Genomic DNA, 23871 nt, shown 5'->3' on the forward strand with positions numbered 1-23871 from the left:
CGACCACTTTCTCTGGAATAGCTTCCGAAAATATAGCGGCATTATATATATTTTTAAAAACTTGAAAGCATAACAAACTACCATGGATAGTTTGTCAAAACTGTAAAGTCGAAGTGCACGTAGACCATGTAACCATTTAGACATCTCACATTAGGGTGGACGGCTTGCTAGCTTCTTTCTGGACATAGCTACTGCTAGCTAGTTTATGTGCCATGGTTGTTCTCAGAGATGGCATGTGTCCTGGATTGAGTGAAGAATTGGTTGTGGCTTTACGAGCAGCAGACATTACAACAGGTACGTGGGTTTAAATCAATTTGTTTACTCTGGTTAATCTAGCTAGTTGATGTGGCAATGTTGGTATGACAAAGTATTGAAATACAATAATAATACAATCAAAGTTGCATTATCCTTTTTTTAAGTGGAAGATCTGGTGTCATCAGATACAGAAGACCTTGCTCAAAAATGTTCCGTGTCCTATAAGGTAAAACATGCATTAAGTAATGCATTTCTATAATCATTATGTGATCTTGCAGACGTTGATTCAACTTTGATCTAACTTTATTAAACGAGCATCATGACCATTCGCCTGAGTAGGGTTGTGACAAGATGGAGTAGTGCTACGACCGGAAGTGACGTTTCTTGGCAGGTTAGGAGAACATTTTAGCTAACCCTAAACCTTTTCCTAATCTTAACCTAATTATCCTGACCTGCTCCGTTAATTCTCCTAATACAGAGGTGTCAAACTCAATCCATGGAGATCAAGACATTTACATTACATTTAAGTCATTTAGCAGACGCTCTTATCCAGAGCGACTTACAAATTGGTGCGTTCACCTTAAGACATCCAGTGGAACAGCCACTTTACAATAGTGCATCTAAATCTTTTAAGGGGGGAGAAGGATTACTTTATCCTATCCTAGGTATTCCTGAAAGAGGTGGGGTTTCAGGTGTCTCCGGAAGGTGGTGATTGACTCCGCTGTCCTGGCGTCGTGAGGGAGTTTGTTCCACCATTGGGGGGCCAGAGCAGCGAACAGTTTTGACTGGGCTGCGCGGGAACTGTACTTCCTCAGTGGTAGGGAGGCGAGCAGGCCAGAGGTGGATGAACGCAGTGCCCTTGTTTGGGTGTAGGGCCTGATCAGAGCCTGGAGGTACTGAGGTGCCGTTCCCCTCACAGCTCCGTAGGCAAGCACCATGGTCTTGTAGCGGATGCGAGCTTCAACTGGAAGCCAGTGGAGAGAGCGGAGGAGTGGGGTGACGTGAGAGAACTTGGGAAGACAACCAGGTAAGGGGAGTTCCTTACTAATTAGTCAACTTCATTAGTCAAGTACAAATTCATTAGTCAAGTACAAGGGAGGAGTGAATACCAGCAGACACTCGGCCCTCCGTGGAATGAGTTTGACCTGGTACTAACCTGTTGCATAAGTTCTCCTAACCTGCTACGAACAAGTTACTTCTGGTTGTAGCTGTATTCCACCTAGTCAGAACCCCTGAGTAGCCGGTTCTCTGCACGTAGAGAATTAACGTGAGGCGCAGATGCCTCAGGAAGCTCCAGATCTTTTATTGCTGCAGACAAAAGATCCTGATAAAGTTGGATCCGCAACCACTCCGTTTCTATAATGAGACAATGTTACAAACACTTTTGGCCACAGACTAACTTTGCATTTCAGGCCCTGCTGGCTATACGCAGAGTGCTCCTTGCCCAGCACACAGCATTCCCTGTATCAGGTGCTGATCTATATGAAGACCTGCTGAGTTCAACAGCCATCCTCTCCACAGGCAATCCTAGGTGAGAATCTGCACATCACATTGAAGGCCCTACAAGTCTGAGGGACTTTCTATCAGCCAAAACCAGTCAAGTGCTTGTAGTCTTGATGAGTAAAAAAAAGAAGAAGTCTAGCATGAGACAAAAGTTATTGGATAAAGTCTTGAGGGTCGATAATTACAGTTGAAGTCAGAATTTTACATTCACCATTCACATTAACCAATTATTCACAATTCATAACATTTAATCCTAGTTAAAATTTCCTGTCTTGGGTCATTTAGGATCACCACTTTATTTTAAGAATGCGAAATGTCAGAATAATAGTAGAGACAATTATTTATTTCAGCTTTTATTTCTTTCATCACATTCCCAGTGGGTCAGAAGTTTACATGCACTCAATTAGTATTTTGTAGCATTGCCTTTAAATTGTTTAACTTGGGTCAAATGTTTCGGGTAGCCTTCTACAAGCTTCCCACAATAAGTTGGGTGAATGTTTGGCCCATTCCTCCTGACAGAGCTGGTGTAACTGAGTCAGGTTTGTAGGCCTCCTTGCTCGCACACGCTTTTTCAGTTCTGCCCACAAATGTTCTATAGGATTGAGGACAGGGCTTTGTGATGGCCACTCCAATACCTTGACTTTGTTGTCCTTAAGCCATTTTGCCACAACTTTGGAAGTTTGCTTGGGGTCATTTTCCATTTGGAAGACCCATTTACGATCAAGATTTAACTTCCTGACTGATGTCTTGAGATGTTGCTTAAATATATCCACTTAATTTTCCATCCTCATGATGCCATCTATTTTGTGAAGTGTACCAGTCTCTCCTACAGCAAAGCACCCCCACAACATGATGCTGCCACCCCCGTGCTTCACGGTTGGGATGGTGTTCTTCGGCTTGCAAGCCTCCCCCTTTTTCCTCCAGACATAATGATGGTCATTATGACCAAACAGTTATATTTTTGTCTCATCAAACCAGAGGACATTTCTCAAAAAATTACGATCTTTGTCCCCAAGAATCCCCCAAAATTACGATCTTTGTCCCCCAAAAAATCAAATTAATTGCAAAGACCCTCTTTGCCATGTTAATGAACTGAAGAAAAAAAAATTCCACTGCATTTCAGCCTTGCCACAAAAGGACCAGCTGACATCATGTCAGTGATTCTCTCGTTAACACAGGTGTGAGTGTTGACGAGGACAAGGCTGGAGATCACTCTGTCATGCTGATTGAGTTCGAATAACAGACTGGAAGCTTCAAAAGGAGGGTGGTGCTGGGACTCATTGTTCTTCCTCTGTCAACCATGGTTAGTTGCAAGGAAACACGTACCGTCATCAATGCTTTGCACAAAAAGGGCTTCACAGGCAAGGATATTGCTGCCCATAAGATTGCACTTAAATCAACCATTTATTGGATCATCAAGAACAAGGAGAGCGGTTCAATGGTTGTGAAGAAGGCTTCAGGGCGCCCAAGAAAGTCCAGCAAGCGCCAGGACCGTCTCCCAAAGTTGATTCAGCTGCAGGATTGGGGCAGCACCAGTACAGAACTTGCTCAGGAATGGCAGCAGGCAGGTGTGAGTGCATCTGCACGCACAGTGAGGCAAAGACTTTTGGAGGATGGCCTGGTGTCAAGACGGGCAGCAAAGAAGCCACTTCTCTCTGGGAAAAACATCAGGGACAGACTGATATTCTGCAAAAGGTACAGGGATTGGACTGCTGAGGACTGGGGTAAAGTCATTTTCTCTGAGTCCCCTTTCCGATTGTTTGGGGCATCCGGATAACAGCTTGTCCGGAGAAGACAAGGTGAGCGCTACCATCAGTCCTGTGTCATGCCAACAGGTATTGCTTCTCAGCCAAGGGAGTGGGCTCACTCACAATTTTGCCTAAGAACACAGTCATGAATAAAGAATGGTACCAATACATCCTCCGAGAGCAACTTCTCCCAACCGCCCAGGAACAGTTTGGTGACGAACAATGCTTTTTCCAGCATGATGGAGCAACTTGCCAAAAGGCAAAGTGATAACTAAGTGGCTCGGGGAACAAAACATCAATATTTTGGGTCCATGGCCAGGAAACTCCCCAGACCTTAATCCCATTGAGAACTTGTGGTCAATCCTCAAGAGGCGGGTGGACAAACAAAAACCCATACATTTTGACAAACTCCAAGCATTGATTATGCAAGAATGGGCTGCCATCAGTCAGGATGTGGCCCAGAAGTTAATTGACAGCATGCCAGGGCGGATTGCAGAGGTCTTGAAAAAGAAGCGTCAACACTGCAAATATTGACTTCCATGTAATTGTCAATAAAAGCTTTTGACACTTATGAAATGCTTGTAATTATACTTCAGTATTCCATAGTAACATCTGACAAAAATATCTAAAGATACTGAAGCAGCAAACTTTGTGGAAATTAATATTTGTGTCATTCTCAACTTTTGGCCACGACTGTACAGTTGCAAACCATAGTCTGACTTTTTTAAGGCGGTTTTGGAGCCGTGGCTTCTTCGTTGCTGAGCGGCCTTTCAGGTTATGTCAATATAGGACTTGTTTTGCTGTGGATATCGATACTTTTGCTGTTGTTCTGGGATTGATTTTTCATTTTTCGCACCAAAGTACCTTTGTCTCTTGGAGACAGAACGTGTCTCCTTTCTGAGCGGTATGACGGCTGCGTGGTCCCATGGTGTTTATATATACTTGCGTACTATTGTTTGTGCAGATGAACGTGGTTCCTCCAGGCGTTTGGAAATTGCTCCCAAAGATGAACCAGACTTGTGGAGATCTATAATTTTTTTTAATGAGGTCTTGGCTGATTTCTTTTGAGTTTCCCATGAGGTCAAGCAAAGAGGCACTGTGTTTGAAGGTAGGCCTTGAAATACATCCACAGGTACACCTCCAATTGCCTCCAATGATGTCAATTAGCCAATCAGAAGCTTCTAAAGCCTTGACATCAATTTCTGGAATTTTCTAATTTTTTAAAGGCACAGTCATCTTAGTGTATGTAAACGTCTTGACCCACTGGAATTGTGATACAGTGAAATAGTCTGTCTGTAAACAATTGTTGGAAAAATTACTTGTGTCATGCACAAAGTAGATGTCCTAACCGACTTGCCAAAACTACAGTTTGTTATCAAGACATTTGTGGAGTGGTTGAAAAACTAGTTTTAATGACTCCCACCTAACTGTATGTGCTGGAATCATATCAAAATGCAGCACTGTTAAAAGATTGTTACTTATCAAATTGAACCCCTGGGACGGCAGGTAGCCTAGTGGTTAGAGCGTTGGACTAGTAACTGGAAGGTTGCAAGATCGAATCCCGAGCTGACAAGGTAAAAATCTGTTGTTCTGCCTCTGAACAAGGCAGTTAACCCAGGCTCTCATTGAAAATAAGAATTTGTTCTTAACTGACTTGCCTAGTTAAATAAAGGTAAAATAAATCAATAAAACGAATTGAGCCCTTCTGATCCCCAGATGGATAGCCTAGTAGTTTGTCCCAGGCTAACACACACAGTGTGACAGGGGAAGACCGGATACATACACAACAATGTAAATCACGGTTATGTGATGGTATTACAACAGACAGCAGAAAACAAATTTTCAATGGGCAATTAAGGTTGTGGGCGATTCCTGTTACATTTGCATGCAAAATCTCAACTTTAATGTCTTACAGCATGAACAAACAAAATATATATGAAACTGTTGATGTGTGTGTCTATAGTACACCTTGGGGGGAGTGTATATCCCAAAAAGCGGACTTATAAATATTAGCATGTTGGAGAAATATAGCAAATAAGAGGTGCTATGGATGTTACATGAAATGGATAAGCTTTTTGAGAAGAATGAACATATTAGCATAAGTCTGTGAGTTTGTCTTAGGTCAAAACATGGTTAGCCATTTCGAAGGTAAGGCTTGGCTGAACACAAACATTATCATTTAAAAAATATTGTCATTCCCATTAATACTTTAGGGAGGAAAAACTACTGTTATGGATGTTACACCACACAAAGTCTGAAATAGACATTCATTATCAGTCATAACACATTTGTTTTCGTCTGAAACATTGCTAAAATGTCAATTGAAGGCATAGTAATTTAGGACTATATAATTACAGGATAGCCTGAATGCATGCAATTTTCTACGTTAACCCCTTACACTTTGGAGATTATGGGGACATTATCAGACCTAAGGTAAGGACAACAGTTCACCTGAAACAAGACTGAATCCAAATATTACACTTTTGATTGTGTATTTTAAATTTACTGTACCGTTAGCAGCATTTTATCTATAAAGAAATCTGAAAATACTCTGGATACATTCAGTAACATAATAAGAATATTCATTGACATTTTGGAGTACGTGCAAGATAGAAGGGAAAAAAAAGGTACAAGGGTTTTAGTGAAAGGACTAACTGCTGTCTCCAAGTGACCATACACCTCTCCAAACTGTGTACAGTTCCAAAGTAATTTCAATGCACTTTTATGACAAGGAAAGAGCCTTCAACTATAAGGTGCTTTTTTTGACGCAAGCACAGTTGTAGTTTTTTTGTTTGAAATACAGCCCTGTGTCCCCAACATCACACAATTACTGTTCTTGTTTTATGCAATCCAAAAGCGTACCATTATACATTTGCAACCTGGGTCAGGTGGGCTTAATTTGAAGCTAAGTTATAAAATACGATCTTAGTGTTAGGCTTTCAAAAGGCACTTCAGACAAACCGATTTGTAATTTTGGTATACATAGAATGGAGTCATGAGTGCATTCAAGTGCATGTTCTGCAGTAGATTTTCTTCACAATATGCCAAACAGGCTCATTCTGTTCAGGACAACCCAGGGTATAACGCATGTCATCCTTGTAACTGTGGATCAAACATAGCGATCATGAACGTTGATCATTTTAATTACATGAGTTTTCAAATTTGGAAAATGTGAAGTGCGCATTTGGACTCATGGGTGTGTGGTTTGCTTGTATGACATCAAAGCGGTGTCATACAACATGTGCAAAAGAAGCCCAACTAGCTGGAGAGGTGGGGGCATCTTCTTTGTGCTCAAATTTCTAATGGCTGTGAGTCAAAACCCATAAAGGCTGTGAAGCGGAGAACAAATTAGTCGCTTATTAATGACAATTTCCTATTTTCAACCGGTATACGGGATGACTGGCTGTGAGTGGAAAGGGCTACCTGGTCAAATTAAGCCTGCACTCCGACATTAAGACCTTAAGGATAATTATGAAAGTGGTTTCATTTGTTAATGACTAACTTTTGCATGCTCAGGTTAACTTTCCCACTGAATTGCCCTTTTATTATTGTACTATGACTTGATGGGTTGGTTTTAGCACCTGGCAGGACTTCATAGCCTTGGTGAATGATAGTGTTTGTTTTCTTCCAGTCTAGATAAGCTTCTAGACTCTGGCTTGTACACAGGAGAGCTCACAGAGTTGGCAGGAGGCCCTGGAAGTGGAAAATCCCAGGTGACCTTTTTCCCACAATCGTATATCATGTCATTGGCAAAGTTTACACCTTACTTATTAGTGTGGTTGGTTTTCATAGAATGACCCAATGGATGCTGGTATCACTACTTTCTAGTGTATTGACTACAACATGTTTATGCTGCCCACATTTCCCTCTCTTTTAGGTGTGTTTTGGTGTTGCAGTGAATATATCTTACCAACTGAAGCAGAGAGTCATATATGTTGACTCAACAGGAGGACTGTCGGCAAGTCGCTTGCTTCAGATGCTCCAAGCGAAGTCGTGCAATATAGAAGAACAGGTGAGCTGGAAGAGGCTGTGACAATGAAAATGTAGTTGAATTAACATTAATTTTCATCAAAACAATTCTCACCACACAGTTCTTACCCGTTGTTGTGCAGATGGAGGCTCTTCAGAGAATCCAGGTCTTTCCAGTGTTTGACATTTTCTCGTTACTCGGCTGTCTACATCATTTTCGATGCGTTGGACTTCAGCAGGTAGTCCTTTGAATGTGTTGTCCCCCAAATGGCACCTTATTCACTAGTGCAGTAATTTTGACTGGGCCCAGGTCAAAAGTTGTGCACTATATAGTGAATAGGGTGCCATTTGGGATGGGACTGTATTTGATGTTGCTGAAATATTAATCAAATCGAGGTCGTTTTAAGAACTATAATGACAACTGATTTTTTTTTTTACATAACTGATCATTCATAACTGAATTCAATCATTCTTGCATCCGTCTTGTCATATTTTACAGGCATCTGCGGGAGGTGGCTCAGTCAAAGCTGTAATTGTGGATTCAGTGTCAGCTGTTATTTCTCCCATACTGGGAGGCAAACAAAATGAAGGTACTATGATGAAAAGTTTCTCATGTGATATTTTCAAGTAGATTATACCTGTTCATTTATCACATATCTTAATAACATTCCCTTTTGAAATAACATTAAGATATAGTTTCTGATAACACACTGTATAAAAGGACAGCCAGTAGAACATAATTGATTTAATGAAGAGAATGGCATAATTGTACTCTCTGCAAAGGGAGTCACCACTGTGGTTTTGATATTAAATGCAATTTTAGCGTTGTCTATTTATATAATGACCTTTGGTGATTGGAATTTCTAGGCATGTCCATGATGATGCAAGTGGCAGGGCTGTTGAAGACAATCGCCAAAGACTTCAATGTAGCCGTTCTGGTGAGGGCAACTGATGAACTATTGTTTTTGGTCCTGTTCGGATATCTACACTAAGGGGGGGTTATTTTGAGACATGAAAGGTTGGAGAGAGTCCGATTCAAACCATGCTAACCGGTAGCCTAGGCTGTACGTGTGTAGCGAGGTTCACACAGGCCACACAATGTGTTGTAATATTTAAAATTGGCAGCAGCTAATGGGGATCCATAATAAATACTAGTGTGCTATGACCCGTGAGCCTAATCAAATGCCACAGTGATAAGACTCATGTACCCTCAGGTGACAAACACTGTGACCAGAGACGGCAATGGGCAGCTGAAAGCCGGACTGGGCCAAACGTGGAGTCACGTACCTAGAATTCGGATTCTACTGCAACGGCTCGAGAGGCCGGGATCCACTTGTTCTAGCGTACGCACTGCCACTTTGGCGAAGTCCTCAAGACAGGTGAAGTGTTGACATGGGCTTGTCCATGTTAGTATTCATTCTTTGTCCAAATAAGATTGAAAATAATGGACCTCATGACATTTTCTGCCTCAGTACTGTGAGATGGAAATCTGTGGTATAACCCAAAAATGTGATGTCATATGGAATCCTTTCCTGCAGAATGAGTGCTGTTGCACTGGAGGTGATCAAATAGGATCAAACTTAATGGAGATTTAACCTGTTCTGTCTCTTAGCCTTGTCATCTGAAAGAAGAGTTTGACTTGCAGTGCTGGGGCAGGTCTGAAGGACAGCTGTATGGAATGTCAGGAAAGAGGAAGCTGGAGAACACTGAGCCCAGCTAGGCCTCAACATCCATGGTGGTGCTCATTAGGTATCAAATGGAAGAAAACTGACACGGAGAAAAGGATATTCAAACCAGTTTATTTTAAACATTAGCACATCAAAGGTATTGTGTGAATTAAAGGATATTTCTGACAGATTTGTCACCTGGTTGCACTCTGGTTTACAAAATTAACAAACTCCAATTTAGTGTTCCACTTGGCCATAAAAAAAAAAAGTTTAAAAAATTGTGACAGTATCCTGCTAGTCTTTTTCCCCCCCATCTTGCATTTCATGTGGAGAACATGCATTGTTAGAAGAAGCCCTCTGCTAGATACTATGACAGTCTACTTTCATGATTTGTATCATTGGACATGTCCAAACTACTTTAACTCGTCCTAATAGTATTGTTATCTACACTACACACTCGATCAAAGGAACCCCGTTTGAAGTGAGAACCTTGGCTTTGAGGTAGGTCAGCTGGACCTAACCTGTTCACACAGCATGGGCACACAATTGCAGAAACCAAACTGATAAAGACTATCTTAAGTAATTATGGTTTATTTGAACCAATGCTACTCGGATACAAAAAAAGACTGGAAACAATAAATAGAAAGATCCATGGATGGAAACATTACTCAGCCCATAGTAGACAGATACTACTCCTAGCCTGACGTAGTTAGGCCTATATCTTTCTTAACTCTAATCATACTCTGCCATGACTATCCCATGATCTGGTCCTGTGTCCTTGTGGTTATATCATTCATAGCAACATTCAACTAAGTTTATATCGATTTTTAGCTTGGATCAAGCTCAGCTGTAAAACATGATCAGCGTATAATGGTCCATTGTTAAGCCAACACACTTCAAAATCGCACCAGTGTTCGGGGGGGTTGGTGGTGGTGTGTATAATTAATGTTCATCAGCAGGGAGGCACCACCCGTCTCTTGCGGATACACTCCCAGATCCAGCCGGGGGTGACTCTCTGGGCATGGCTGTCCTCCTCGGGCTCAGTCAGGGTGTGTGTGGCCGAAGCGGCGTCATACTCCGGCACCAGGTCCCCGTCGTAGGCCACAAAGTAGCGCCGCAGCTTGGTGTGGTCCTGCACAGAGTCTGGCAGGACAAGCTTCACACCACTGAAAATGTCCAGTAGAGTCTGGGGAGAGCAGGAAGTCTTTAAGACACAATCCTTACTGTCATTTTAATAAATTAAACTAAGTATTACAGATTGCACCTTTAACTAAATACAGTATTACAGATAGATCATCCAATAATAAAAACATTCTAATATTTCATCTACTAGCATGTCTTGTTAGAACTTTATGTTTAGAAGAATTTGAGCGTAAATCACAGTTGGTGACAAATGGAACAGAAACAATGAAGCACCCACCTTGTCATTCCTGGGTTCTGCCAACATGGAGGGGGCCATTTTAGTCTTGCTTTGTCCATTACTGTGATGGACAGTTTCAGTCTTTACCTGGAATACATTGGAGCCCAGATACATTTTGCAGGATGCAAGGCTGAAATATATTCTGGATGTGAGAAATGTAATGACCCAATAAAAAAAAGTCTACTGATGCTACTTCATGGTTCACCTATGCAGCACCCTACTGCCAAATAGGATAACATCAGTTGCTATGGTTGAGTGTAGGGTACCTTCTTTGCGCTGGGCTCTTCTGAGGGCATTTTCCTCTTGGTTGCTGGAACAGGGGAGGGAGGCTCTGTCTTTACTGCCTTAGCTTTGGGGGTATTGCTGTTGCCTGTGCCTAAGGTAATGGAAACATCACATTGAATCAAAATATAGAGTCGAGTTGGAACCGATTCAGGGAACAGAACCTGAAACGAAAGTTCTTTAGTGTTCCGGGACAGAACCGTTACTTTCAAATCTTAAAACGGTTAATATTTTTTGTTCCCCAAAAATATTTCTAATGTCTGGTATATAATTCAGTGAAGTTTTGCTAAACCCATTCCAATTGATGTCATGATGTTCAGCACTTCAAGCCAACCCCCCCCCCCCCCCCCCCCCTCCGCTCTCATCCACCCATGAAATTTTTGTCCCTTCTCACACTTGCACTTAACTGACCAATTAAAACATGTAAACTAGCTTTCCCAATCCATATCAAGCTTCTATATCGGTGCTAATTGGAGAGGTAAAATAATGAGAACTGTAAAAACGATGTAGAGTTCAAGGGTTAAAACATTTACAGAAAGGAACTACTTTGGGGTTCGAACCGGTTCGGAATTTTATGCTGGTTGGAACACTGGACCGGAAAAAAAATAGAAAATGTTCGGAATGGAATAATTTTGGTTCCAAGTTGTTAAGAGTACATTATTACTATCATGAGGAGATCGTGTAGTTTCCCTAAAGTTTCAAACAAAAAGGATGGCAATCTCAAACCAAGGAGAGTCATACCATGTTTTTTTATTTATTATTATTATTTGGGTATACAGATGCAGTACTTACCAATAATGAATTGGTAATGAATTCTAACAGTACGAACATGTGTAATAAGTATGAATATATACATATCCGCTTCCCATAGGGAAATGGGTGCCATTTCAGACGCACCCATGCATATACACATACTTATTGACATGTGTTCATAGTGTTTGTTTGCATTATTGGTGAGTAAAGCATCATCTACATACCTGAGACCAGACCCATGTCTATGGTACTCACTGGTCTTTCTGGGAGTGACTGGTCTCTGGGAGGTGGAGGGTGGAGAGTTGCTCCCACTGTCTCCTGAAGAGCCCTTGTCATCCTCACCTCCTTTGGAGGGCCCTGCTGTCACCTCAAAGTCACACCTCTCCTTGGAGATGCGGAAGAGCTCCTGCGGGAGAAAAACAAAAGTTGTGAAGTTAGTGTTACTAGGGGATATGCAAATGATCTTTGAGGAATAGTTGTGCTGCGTACACCAACGGACAACAACCATTTATGACAGGAAAGGTTTTGTATTATATAGTAGAGATGTCATAACAAAAATACTCAATGAGAGTTTGAGCTATTGCGTATTATTAAGGTCTATTCAGCTCAAAAGACTACCGTATCACACCAAAACCACCTCAGCAGCAAACCAAATGAAAAGACCACTCAATGCCATCTGTGTTTAACACATTTTGGTTGCCATTTGAATATCGATACACAATTATAGTACAAGTTCCACTGTATTTTTATCTGTTTGACTAAAAGACAACGGCTGACCAAGTGGTACCGTTTATTGTTGATCACATTTTTTTATCCTTTACTTCTACATGGATATTAAGTTGGTTGCACAGAGCACCTATAAATAAGTATTCAATGGTTTTACATTACAGATTGAAAAAAAAAAAAATCCAATAGAAGCCCTACATAGTTGCATGATCAGGGTGTTCCTTACTTTGAGCTGCATCAGGTTGGTGGCGCTCTTCCAGTCCTTGTCGTCACGGACACGCGTCATGCGGGGGAAGCGGATGGATATGCCGTCGGCGGTGTGCATCTCCGACTTGGAGAACTCCGCCCCTGTGATCTCCCACACCGGCGCTTTCTATCTCGGGGAGAGAGACAAAGGAGGAAAAAGTCAGTAGAACTCCCAAAACACATTTTAGTCAATTAGCAGATGCTCTTATCCAGAGAGACTTCCGTTTAGTTTATTCATCTTAAGGTAGCTAGGTAAGACAACCACACATTACAGTAAGTACATTTTTCCTCAAAGTAGCCATTGTGTACATGTGTTTGGGGTGGGGGGTGCTGTGGGATTATTTAAGATACTCGTCAACGTAGTGTTTCAGATGTTTTTGGAAGATAGCAGAGGACAGCAGAGTCCCTGCCTGTCCTAAGGGTAGGAGGGCCAAGCGACTAGAGATGGCAGAACGGAGTGCTCGGGTTGGGGTGTAGGGTTTGAGCATAGTCTGAAGGTAGGGAGGGGCAGTTCCTCTTGCTGCTCCACAGACAAGTACCATGGTCTTGTAGCGGATGCTGAGTGACATGGGAGAACTTGATGTTTGCAGAGAACCACAGGGTCTTGGTCAAGGTTTTTTGCACTCGGATGGGAATATTGTAGAGTTGTCAACATTGATGGAGAAGTCTTGGAGCGGGCAGGCCTTCCCTGGGAGGAAGAGCAGCTCCGTCTTGTTGAGCTTGAGGTGGTGTGCCAACATCCAAGCTGAGATATCTGCCAGGCACGCTGAGATGCGTGTCGCCACCTGGGTGTCAGAAGGGGGAAGGAGAAAAGTTGTTGATTGTATTCCGCATAGCAATGATAGGAGAGACCATGTGAGGATATGACGGAGCGGAGTGATTTGCTGTATGAAGAGGAGAGGGCCTATAGCCAAGCCCTGGGGACACCAGGAATGAGTACATGGTCCAGACAGATCCTCTCCACGTCACCTGGTAGGAGCGATCTGCCTGGTAGGATACAATCCAAGAGAATGCAGAGCCTGAGAGGAGGATCTGATGATTCACAGTGTTGAAGTCAGCGGCGAGATCGAGGAGGATGAGTCAGCTTTGGCAGTACGGAGAACCTACGTGACATAGAAGAGCAGTCTCGGTTGAGTGATCCGTCTTGACTGGTTAGGGTCAATAAGATTGTCTGAAAGCGATAATGAAGAAGTTGATCAGAGACATCACACAAGTGTTTTGGAAAGAAAGGAAAGACGGATACTGGTCTTTAGTCAAGTGTTTGAGATGTCGTGAACCTTTTCAAAGTGGTTGATGAAGTCGTCCGCAGAGGGAGAGAGTGCAGGATTAACGACTGAGGAGACTGTAAAATAGTTTCCTAGAGTTAAGAGGCAGAAGATTGACAGAAAGTGGTTTTAGCAGCACATACAGAGGAAACGGTGGAGGCAGGAAAAGGATAATAGGTCCTCTAGAAGTTTAGTACCCCATCACCTACAGTGCATTCAGAAAGTATTCAGACCCATTCCACTTTTCCACATTGTTACAGCCTCTAAAATTGATCAAATAAATTCCTCAATCTACACACAATGGCAAAGCGAAAACAGGTTACCTTATTTACATAAGTATTCAGACCCTTTGCGATGAGACTCAAAATTGAGCTCCGGTGCATCCTGTTTTCATTGATCACCCTTGAGATGTTTCTACAACTGGAGTGGAGTCCACGAGGTCTAAGGAATTGTCAGTAGAGCGCCGAGACAGGATTGCGTTGAGGCACAGATCTGGGGAAGGTTACCAAAACATTTCTGCAGCATGGTGGTCCAAGAACACAGTGGCCTCCATCATTCTTAAATGGGAGAAGATTGGAACCACCAAGACTCTTCCTAGATCTGTCCGTCCAGCCAAACTGAGAAATCGGTGGAGAAGGGACTTGGTCGGGGAGGTGACCAAGAAACTGATGGTCACTGACAGAGCTCCAGAGTTCCTCAGTGGAGATAGGAGAACCTTCCAGAAGGACAACCATCTCTGCAGCACTCCACCAATAAGGCCTTTATGGTAGAGTGGCCAGACGGAAGCCACTCCTCAGTAAAAGGCACATGGCAGCCTAAAGGACTCAGACCATGAGAAGCAAGACTATCTGGTCAGATGAAACCAAGATTGAACTCTTTGGCCTGAATGCCAAGCATCACGTCTGGAGAAAACCTGGCACTGTCCCTACGGTGAAGCATGGTGGTGGCAGCATCATGCTGCAGGGACTGGGAGACTAGTCAGGATTGGGGGAAAGATGAACGGAGCAAAGTACAGAGAGATCCTTGATGAAAACCTGCTCCAGAGCGGTCAGGACCTCAGACTGGGGCGAAGGTTCACCGTCCAACAGGACAACGACCTTAAGCACACAGCAAGACAACGCAGGAGTGGCTTCGGGACAAGTCTCTGAATGTCCTTGAGGGGCCCAGTTAGAGACTTGAACATCTCTGGAGACCTGAAAATAGCTTTGAGGTGATGCTCCGCAATCAAACCGGAAAGAGAGATTGAGAGGTTCTGCAAGAATGGGAAAAACTCCCCAAATATAGGTGTGCCAAGCTTGTAGCGTCATACCCAAGAAGACTCGAGGATGTAATCGCTGCCAAAGGTGCTTCAACAAAGTACTGAGTCAGGGTCTGAATAGTTACGTAAAATGTGATAACAGTAGAAACGTTGGTGGAGGACGGTCTAAATATACACCATTACTTCCTATCAGTATCTTATTTACAAGGGCTGGCTAGAGCTATAGGTGCTGCACAGATTGGTCAATCTTGATAACGTATGGATCTGTTCATGCCACGTATGGAAGTTGATAAAGATCAGATCAGCCTTGCGATGAATAGTAGTTTTTTGTGTGTAATTATAGAAATGCTGATGATAACAGTATAAATAAGTCAGTGATATACTTCTTAAGAAAGCTGAGACTTTATAGCTTCCTTGTACAGTACCGTGCAAATGTATTCACCCCCCATGTCATTTTTCCTATTTTGTTTGCATTACAACCTGTAATTTAAATTTATTATTTGGATTTCATGTAATGGACACACAGAAAATAGTACAAACTGGTGAAGTGAAAAAAATTACTTAAAAAATAAATAAATGGAAAAGTGGTGTGTGCATATGTTTTCACTCCCTTTGCTATGAAGCCCCTAAATAAGATCTGGCGCAACCAATTACCTTCAGAAGTTACATAATTAGTTCAGTAAAGTCCACCTTTGTGCAATCTAAGTGCCACATGATCTCAGTATATATACACACACCTGTTCTGAAAGGCCCTAGAGTCTGCAACACCACTAAGCAAGGGGCATCACCAAGCGGCACTATGAAGACCAAGGAGCTCTCCATACAGATCGGGGTTGGTTATAAAAAATGAGTATCTGAAACTTTGAACATCCCACAGAGCACCATTAAATCCACTATTTCAAAAATGAAAGAATATGGCACCACAACAAACCTGCCAAGAGAGGGCCACCCACAAAAACTCATGGACCAGGCAAGGAGGGCATTAAATCAGGGAGGCAACAAAGAGAACCCTGAAGGAGCTGCAAAGCTCCACAGCAGAGATTGGAGTATCTGTCCATAGGACTACTTTAAGCTGTACACCGCACAGAGCAGGGCTTTATGAAAGAGTGGCCAGAAAAAAAATAAGCAAACATATTTGGAGTTTGCCAAAAGGCATGTGGGAGACTCCCCAAACATATGGAAGAAGGAATTCTGGTCAGATAAGACTAAAATTGAGCTTTTTGCCATCAAGGAAAACGCCATGTCTGGCGCAAACCCACCACCTCATCACTCCGAGAACACCATGATTTTCCATCAGCAGGGACTGGGAAACTGGTCAGAATTGAAGGAATGATTGATGGCGCTAAATACAGGGAAAGTCTTGAGGGAAACCTGTGTCAGTCTTCCAGAGATTTGAGAGGTTCACCTTCCAGCAGGACAATGACTAAGCATACGGCTAAAGCAACACTCAAATGGTTTAAGGGGAAACATTTAAATGTCTTGGGATAGCCTAGACGAAGCCCAGACCTCAATCCGATTGAGAATCTGTGGTATGACTTAAAGATTGCTGTACACCGGCGGAAGCCATTCAACTTGAGGGAGCTGGAGCAGTTTTGCCTTGAATGGGCAAAAATCCCAGTGGCTAGATGTGCCAAGAGCCTTGCAGCTGAAATTTCTGCAAAAGGTATTGACTTTGTGGGGGTGAATAGTTATGCACGCTCAAGTTCTGTTTTTTCCCGTTTTTTTCACACAAAAAAGAATTCATCTTCAAAGTGGTAGGCATGTTGTGTAAATCAAATGATACAAACTCTCCAAAAATCCACTAATTCCAGGTTGTAACCTGGAATTATTTGTAAGGCAACAAAATAGGAAAAATGTCAAGGGGGGTGAATACTTTCACATGCCACTGTATAAATGACACAAAGCCTCATCTAAATCACATTTTTGTCATTTAGCAGACGCTCTTATCTAGAGCGACTTACAGGAGCAATTAGGGTGAAGTGCCTTGCTCAAGAGCACATCGACAGATTTTTCACCTAGTCAGCTCAGGAATTCAAACCAGCAACCTTTCGGCTACCTGCCACTCCACTATGGAGAGCCTAACTTAACTGAAAAGCCTAAAGAAGTCTGGAGATTCACCATTTTTGTCCCTGAATAAAATGCAGTGGAAGATTAAATGCATTAAACAATATTAAATCTCACCTCAGGATCACGGATAATAAAATCAGGGTAATAGTTCTTGATGATTTTCAACCAGCCAGGGATTTTACTGGGTTCCTGGAGACAGAAATGAGATGTACACAAACATTAAAGAACAGTCCTCATACTTTGTGAATTTTAAATACCCTCCTAGCCCCTAGGCACTCCTGTATATCTGAAATGAGTGAATAGGTTTAAACAGTATTGTAATCGCTCCATCTTGACTTCTGATAGACTTGGTGAAATTTGCACCATACTGCTTATGTCTATTCAGGCGTGCCTAGTCCCTAGGTCAGGGGTATTCAAATCTTACCCTACGAGGTCCGGACTACTGCTGGTTTTCTGTTCTACCGGATAATCAACTGCACCCACCTCATGTCCCAGGTCTAAATTAGTTCCTGATTTGAGGGGAAGAATGGGAAAAAAAAGCAGTGGAAGTGGCTTCAAGGTCCAGATTTGAATTTGAGGGCCCAAGTTGGAATTCAGAAAACCCTATTTCTCCAACAGGCCACTCAAGAGTGAACTGTCGGGCAGTCCCCACCCAAGCTGCTTGAGTCACCTTGCTGATTTTGATCACGTCCAGCTCCTTCTGGAGTCGGGTCAACATGGCGTCATCGTAGCCTCCGGAGCACTTGGTCACGGTGCACCACTTCTTAGAGTTCGGGTCATAGCAGCCCATTAAGAAACTGGACATTATCCCGCCTGTTAGAGACATACACCACATTATAAAAACACATTCAAGTGAGGTATTTTTCTATCCCCACAGCCCAAAATGGTCAGATTCTGTAGATGCTGGATATATAGACTACATCCCAAATGGCACCCTATTCTCTATATAGTGCACTAGGTATAGGGCTCTGGTTAAAAGTAGTGCACTAAATAGGGAAAAGGGAAAGATGCCATTTGGGATGTACAGACTATACTAAGCCATGAGTTGCCATAAGTGAAATGAACGTTAGAGTGGATGTACACTGAACAAAAATATAAAACAAAATGGCGGTCATATGTTTCATGAGATAAAAAAACTAAACCAAAATGTTCAATACGCATATAAAGCTGAACAATGGCGCCGGAGGAGATGGCTGCCGTTTTATGGGCTCCTAACCAAATGTGCTATTGTGTGCGTTTTTTCATTAAGTCGGACACGAAGGATATACTTCAGACACCGGACAAGGCCTAAAATCCCCGTCATTCGCATGAAGAAGAGAGAGAAAAATCGGGGAAGTAGGTCGGGGTGCCTTGTAAAGATCCGACGGGAGTGGGTAATCCGCGTCTACCATCAGTCCTATTAGCCAAAGTGCAATCATTGGATAATAAAATGGATGATCTCCGATCAAGACTAACCTACCAATGGGATATTCAAAACAAATATAGTGTTTCACAGGACATGGATAACATACAGCTAGCTGGGTTCTGTGCATCGGCAAGATAGAACAGCTGCCTCCGGTAAGGGGTGGCGGTTTGTGTCTATTTGTAAATAACAGCTGGTGCACAAAATCTAATATTAAAGACGTCTCAATGTTTTTTCACCTGAGGTAGAGTATCTAATGATAAGCTGTAGACCGCACTATTTACCAAGAGCGTTTTCATCTATATTTTTCGGAGCTGTCTATTTACCACCACAAATCGATGCTGGCACTAAGACCGTACTCAATGAACTGTATAAGACCATAAGCAAACAACAAAATGCTCATCCAGAGTCTGCGTTCCTAGTGGCCAGGGACTTTAATGCAAGGAAAGTTAAATCCGTTTTACCTAATTTCTACCAGCATGTTACATGTGCAACCATGTGGGGAGAAAAATTTACTCCACACACAGACAAAACTCTCCTTCGCCCTACATTTGGCAAATCTGACCATTACTCTATCCTCTGGATTCCTGCTTATAAGCAAAAACTAAAGCTCAATACGGAAGTGGTCAGATGAATCAGATGTTAAGCTACAGGACTGTCTTGCTAGCACAGACTGGAATATGTTCCGGGATTCTTCCTATGGCATTGAGGAGTACACCACATCAGTCACTGGCTTCATCAATAAGTGTATTGATGATGTTATCCCCACAGTGACCGTACGTACATACCCCAACCAGAAGCCATGTATTACAGGCAACATCCGCACTGAGCTAAAGGCTTGAGCTGTTGCTTTCAAGGAGCGGGACTCTAACCCGGACGCTTATAAGAAAACCCGCTATGCCCTCCAACGAACCATCAAACAGGCAAAGCGTCAACACAAGACAAAGATTAAATCGTACTACACCGGCTCCGATGCAAGACAGATGTGGCAGTGCTTGCAAACTATTATGGACTACGAAGGGAAGCACAGCCGCGAGCTGCCCAGTGACACCAGCCTACCAGACGAGCTAAATTACTTCTATGCTCGCTTCGAGGCAAGCAACACGGAAGCATGTATGAGAGCACCAGCTGTTCCAGGACGACGGTGTGATTGCGCTCTTCGTAGCTGATGTGAGTAAGACCTTTAAAACAGGTCAACATTCCCAAGGCCGCAGGGCCAGATGGATTACCAGGATGTGTACTCTGAGCATGCGGTGACCAACTGGCAAGTGTCTTCACTGACATTTTCAAACTCTCCCTGACCCAAGTCGAATACCAACATGTTTCCAACAGACCACCATAGTCACTGTGCCCAAGAACACCAAGGTAACCTGCCTAAATGACTACCAACCCGTAGCACTCACGTCTGTTACCATGAAGTGCTTTGAAATGCTGGTCATGGCTCACATCAACACCATTATTCCAGAAACCCTAGACCCACTCCAATTTGCATACCGCCCCAACAGGTGATGCAATATCTATTGCACTTCACAATGCCCTTTCCCACCTGGACAAAAGGAACACCTATGTGAGAATGCTATTCATTGACTACAGCTCTGCGTTCAACACCATAGTGGCCTCACAACTCATCAATAAGCTAAGGACCCTGGTACTAAACAACTGCAACTGGATCCTGGACTTCCTGACGGGCTGCCACCAGGGGGTAAGGGCAGGTAACAACACATCTACCACGGTAATCCCAAACACGGAGGCCCCTCAGGGGTGCGTGCTCAGTCCCCTCCTGTACTCCCCATTCACCCATGACTGCATGGCCAAACACCATCATTAAGTTTGTTGACGACAAAACAGTGGTAGGCATGATCACCGACAACGATGAGACAGCCTATAGGGAGGTTGTCAGAGACCTGGCAGTCTGGTGCCAGGATAACTTCTCCCTCAACATGATCAAGACAAAAGGAGATTGGTTGTGGACTACAGGACAGAGAGGGCTGAGCACGCCCCCATTCTCATCTTGTGGAGCATGTTGAGAGCTTCAAGTTCCTTGGTATCAACATCAACAAACTAACATGGTCCAAACACACCAAGATAGTTGCGAAGAGGGCACGACAACACCTATTCCCCCTCAGGAGACTGAAAAGATTTGGCATGGGTCCTGAGATCCTCAAAAAAGTTATACAGCTGCACTGTCGAGAGCAATGGTTGCATCACTGCCTGGTATGGCAACTGCTCGGACTCCGATGGCAAGGCACTACAGAGGGTCGTGCGTACGGCCCAGTACATCACTGGGGCCAAGCTTCCCGCCATCCAGGGCCTATATACCAGGCAGTGTTAAAGGAAACTCCTAAAAATGGTCAGACTCCAGCCACCCTACGCGATACAGGAGTGCCAAGTCTAGGTCCAAAAGGCTTAAAAGCTTCTAAACCCAAGCCATATGACTCCTGAACAGCTAATCAAAATGGCTACACTGACTATTTGCATTGACAACCCACCCCATTTTTACACTGCTGCTACTCCATCTATGCTTAGTCATTTTACCTCTACCTACATATACATATTACCTCAATATCTCAACTAACCTGTGCCCCCGCACATTGACTCTGTACCGGTACCCCATTGTATATAGCCCCTCTACTGTTATTTTATTGTTGCTCTTTAATTATTTGTTATTTTTCTATTTCCTTAAAATAGTTTATTTTAGTAAACACTTTCTTGAAACTGAATTGTTGTTTAAGGGCTTGTAAGTAAGCATTTCACTGTAAGGTCTACTACACCTGTTATATTCGGCACGTGACAAATAAAACTAGATTGAAAAGGTTATTTCTCTCAAATGTTGTGCACAAATTTGTTTACATCCAGATTGGTCAGCATTTATCCTTTCCCAAGATAATCCAGCCACCTGACAGGTGTGGCATATCAAGATGATTAAACAGCATCATTGCACCTTGTGCTGGGGAAAATAAAAGGCCACTTTAAAATAAACTCAGCAAAAAAAGAAATGTCCTCACTGTCAACTGCATTTATTTTCAGCAAACTTAACATGTGTAAATATTTGTATGAACATAACAAGATTCAACAACAGACAAACTGAACAAGTTCCACAGACATGTGACTAACAGAAATTGAATAATGTGTCCCTGAACAAGGGGGGTCAAAATCAAAAGTAAGTCAGTGTCTGGAGTGACCACCAGCTGCATTAAGTACTGCAGTGCATCTCCTCCTCATGGACTGCACCATATTTGCCAGTTCTTGGTGTGAGATGTTACCCCACTCTTCCACCAAGGCACCTGCAAGTTTCTGGACATTTCTGGGGGGGGGCCTGGCTGATTGTCAGGGCCTGGCTCCCCAGTAGGTGGGGATGGCTGCCAAATATTTGGGCCAATGCCCTCCCATGGCTGCACCCCTGCCCAGTCGTGAAATCCATTAGATTAGGACTGATTTCCTTATATGAACTGTAATTCTGTAAAACCTTTGAAATTGTTGCATGTTGCGTTAATTTTTTCCCCTTCAATTTACAGTTGAAGTCAGAAGTTTACATACACTTAGGTTGGAGTCATTTAAAACTTGTTTTTCAACCCCTCCACAAATTTCTTGTTAAACTATAGTTTTGGCAAATCGGTTAGGACGTCTACTTTGTGCATGACCCAAGTCATTTTTCCAACAATTGTTTACAGACAGATTATTTCACTCATTTCCAGTGGGTCAGAAGTTTACATACTGGAAAATTCCAGAAAAGTATGTCATGGCTTTAGAAGCTTCTGCTAAGCTAATTGACAATTTGAGTTAACTGGAGGTGTACCTGTGGATGTATTTCAAGGCCTACCTCCAAACTTAGTGCCTCATTGCTTGACATCATGGGAAAATCAAAAGAAATCAGCCAAGACCTCAGAAAACAATTGTGGACCTACACAAGTCTGGAAACCAGATGCCTGATGGTACCACGTTCATCTGTACAAACAATGGTACGCAACTTATTGTGGAAGGATACCCAAAACGTTTGACCCAAGTTTAAAGTGGCTAAGGCAATGTATGTGAACTTCTGACCCACTGGGAATGTGATGAAAGAAATAAAAGCTAAAATAAATCACTCTACTATTATTCTGACATTTCACATTCTTAAAATAAAGTGGTGATCCTAACTGACCTAAGACAGTAATTGTGAAAAACAGAGTTTAAATGTATGTGGCTAAGGTGTATGTTAACTTTCTATTTCAACTGAATATATTAAATGAGAATCATGGTTGATCCGAGTCATTTTTCTACAGCAACCCACTTTTGCCAGACAATAAAATAAAATAAAGTTGATTAGCTCAGTCAGGTCAGGTGTCAGTGTAGGGCTAAAATGAAAATGTGGTCCGTTGTGATTGTCCTAAGAGAGGGTTGGGAAACACTGCCTACTATAGCATTATGTCGTATTAATTAGTGCTAAACATAGCTAAATGTTTTACAACGGAAACCGTTTGTATCACATTGTTGTCTTTAGGGCAAACAGTTCATGTTGCAAAGCAGTGTGCTACGGTGTTTACTAATGAATATGACCCTGGTATACTGACCGTTTGAGCCTTTGCCATAGAAGGCTCCCAGCACCACCAGGTCTGCTGTGTCGGCCATTGCTCCCTCGTTCAGGTAGTCCTTTTTTACCTTCAGCCAGTGGCGCTTCCCTGGCTCATAGGTGCCCTTTGAATTCACACAGATTATGATCCATTCACATCTGTGTATTGTTACATAGGATTGTTTTTTTAAAACATATCAACCCTCTATTCAGGAGAAATAAATACATGTTTGCCATTTCCACAGATAAAAATGCTGTAGAAAAAAATAGAGACTTGGCTTATTGTTTCACATTGTTCCTTATAACATCAATTGCTCATTCCCAAGCCCCCAGATGTACAGGCTATCGGTAGGAAAGATGTGTACAGTAGAGTCAGGGGCCTAGTCCAAAAACAACCCCTAGCTCCTACTACCTCGACACTTAAATAGATTTAAGAGGATTGGATAGGTATAAGCAAAAACAGCAAACATTACACCTAGCCAATCGAAGGGCAAAATTTGCACTACTGCCTTAATTGCTTATATCTTTCAGATGTACATTAAGTACCTACCTAGGTGGTAGGCGCTAGAGGTTATTCCTGGGCCGGGTTAGAAGTTATATCTGTCTCACCTTGAGGTCTTTGAGGACCAGCCCCTCCAGTCCCTCTCTGATGACCCGTGTGATCATCTCGGCCAGGTCAGCCGCCCTCTGTGAGACAAGACAGTAAACACAAACAACCAGAACATCAGGGTCATGTTCAGTCGGCACAGAAACGTTATGAA

At 42.8% G+C, this 23871-nt stretch overlaps 2 protein-coding genes across 2 annotated transcripts in view; one reads left to right on the forward strand and one right to left on the reverse strand.

The window, feature by feature from the left end:
* On the forward strand, positions 1 to 9330 carry rad51d (RAD51 paralog D). Its single transcript, XM_029671533.2, has 10 exons — positions 1 to 294; positions 420 to 481; positions 1668 to 1786; positions 7138 to 7219; positions 7384 to 7518; positions 7619 to 7714; positions 7975 to 8065; positions 8343 to 8413; positions 8690 to 8854; positions 9088 to 9330. The coding sequence occupies exons 1-10, from the start codon at positions 213 to 215 to the stop codon at positions 9193 to 9195; spliced, it is 1011 nt and encodes a 336-aa protein (XP_029527393.2). The 5' UTR covers positions 1 to 212; the 3' UTR covers positions 9196 to 9330.
* The window catches only part of lig3 (ligase III, DNA, ATP-dependent), a 25958-nt gene continuing 11345 nt past the window's right edge, over positions 9259 to 23871 (reverse strand). The window contains exons 13-21 of the mRNA XM_029671523.2: positions 23720 to 23797; positions 23112 to 23235; positions 17830 to 17972; positions 17274 to 17348; positions 12550 to 12696; positions 11853 to 12003; positions 10829 to 10938; positions 10563 to 10649; positions 9259 to 10328 (exon numbers count right to left, since the gene is read on the reverse strand). Of these exons, the coding sequence (XP_029527383.1) occupies positions 10095 to 10328; positions 10563 to 10649; positions 10829 to 10938; positions 11853 to 12003; positions 12550 to 12696; positions 17274 to 17348; positions 17830 to 17972; positions 23112 to 23235; positions 23720 to 23797 (1149 nt within the window). The 3' untranslated portion in view covers positions 9259 to 10094. The remainder of the gene's footprint in view (positions 10329 to 10562; positions 10650 to 10828; positions 10939 to 11852; positions 12004 to 12549; positions 12697 to 17273; positions 17349 to 17829; positions 17973 to 23111; positions 23236 to 23719; positions 23798 to 23871) is intronic.

The sequence above is a fragment of the Oncorhynchus nerka genome, linkage group LG10 (assembly GCF_034236695.1).
Source record: "Oncorhynchus nerka isolate Pitt River linkage group LG10, Oner_Uvic_2.0, whole genome shotgun sequence".
Taxonomy (NCBI): domain Eukaryota; kingdom Metazoa; phylum Chordata; class Actinopteri; order Salmoniformes; family Salmonidae; genus Oncorhynchus; species Oncorhynchus nerka.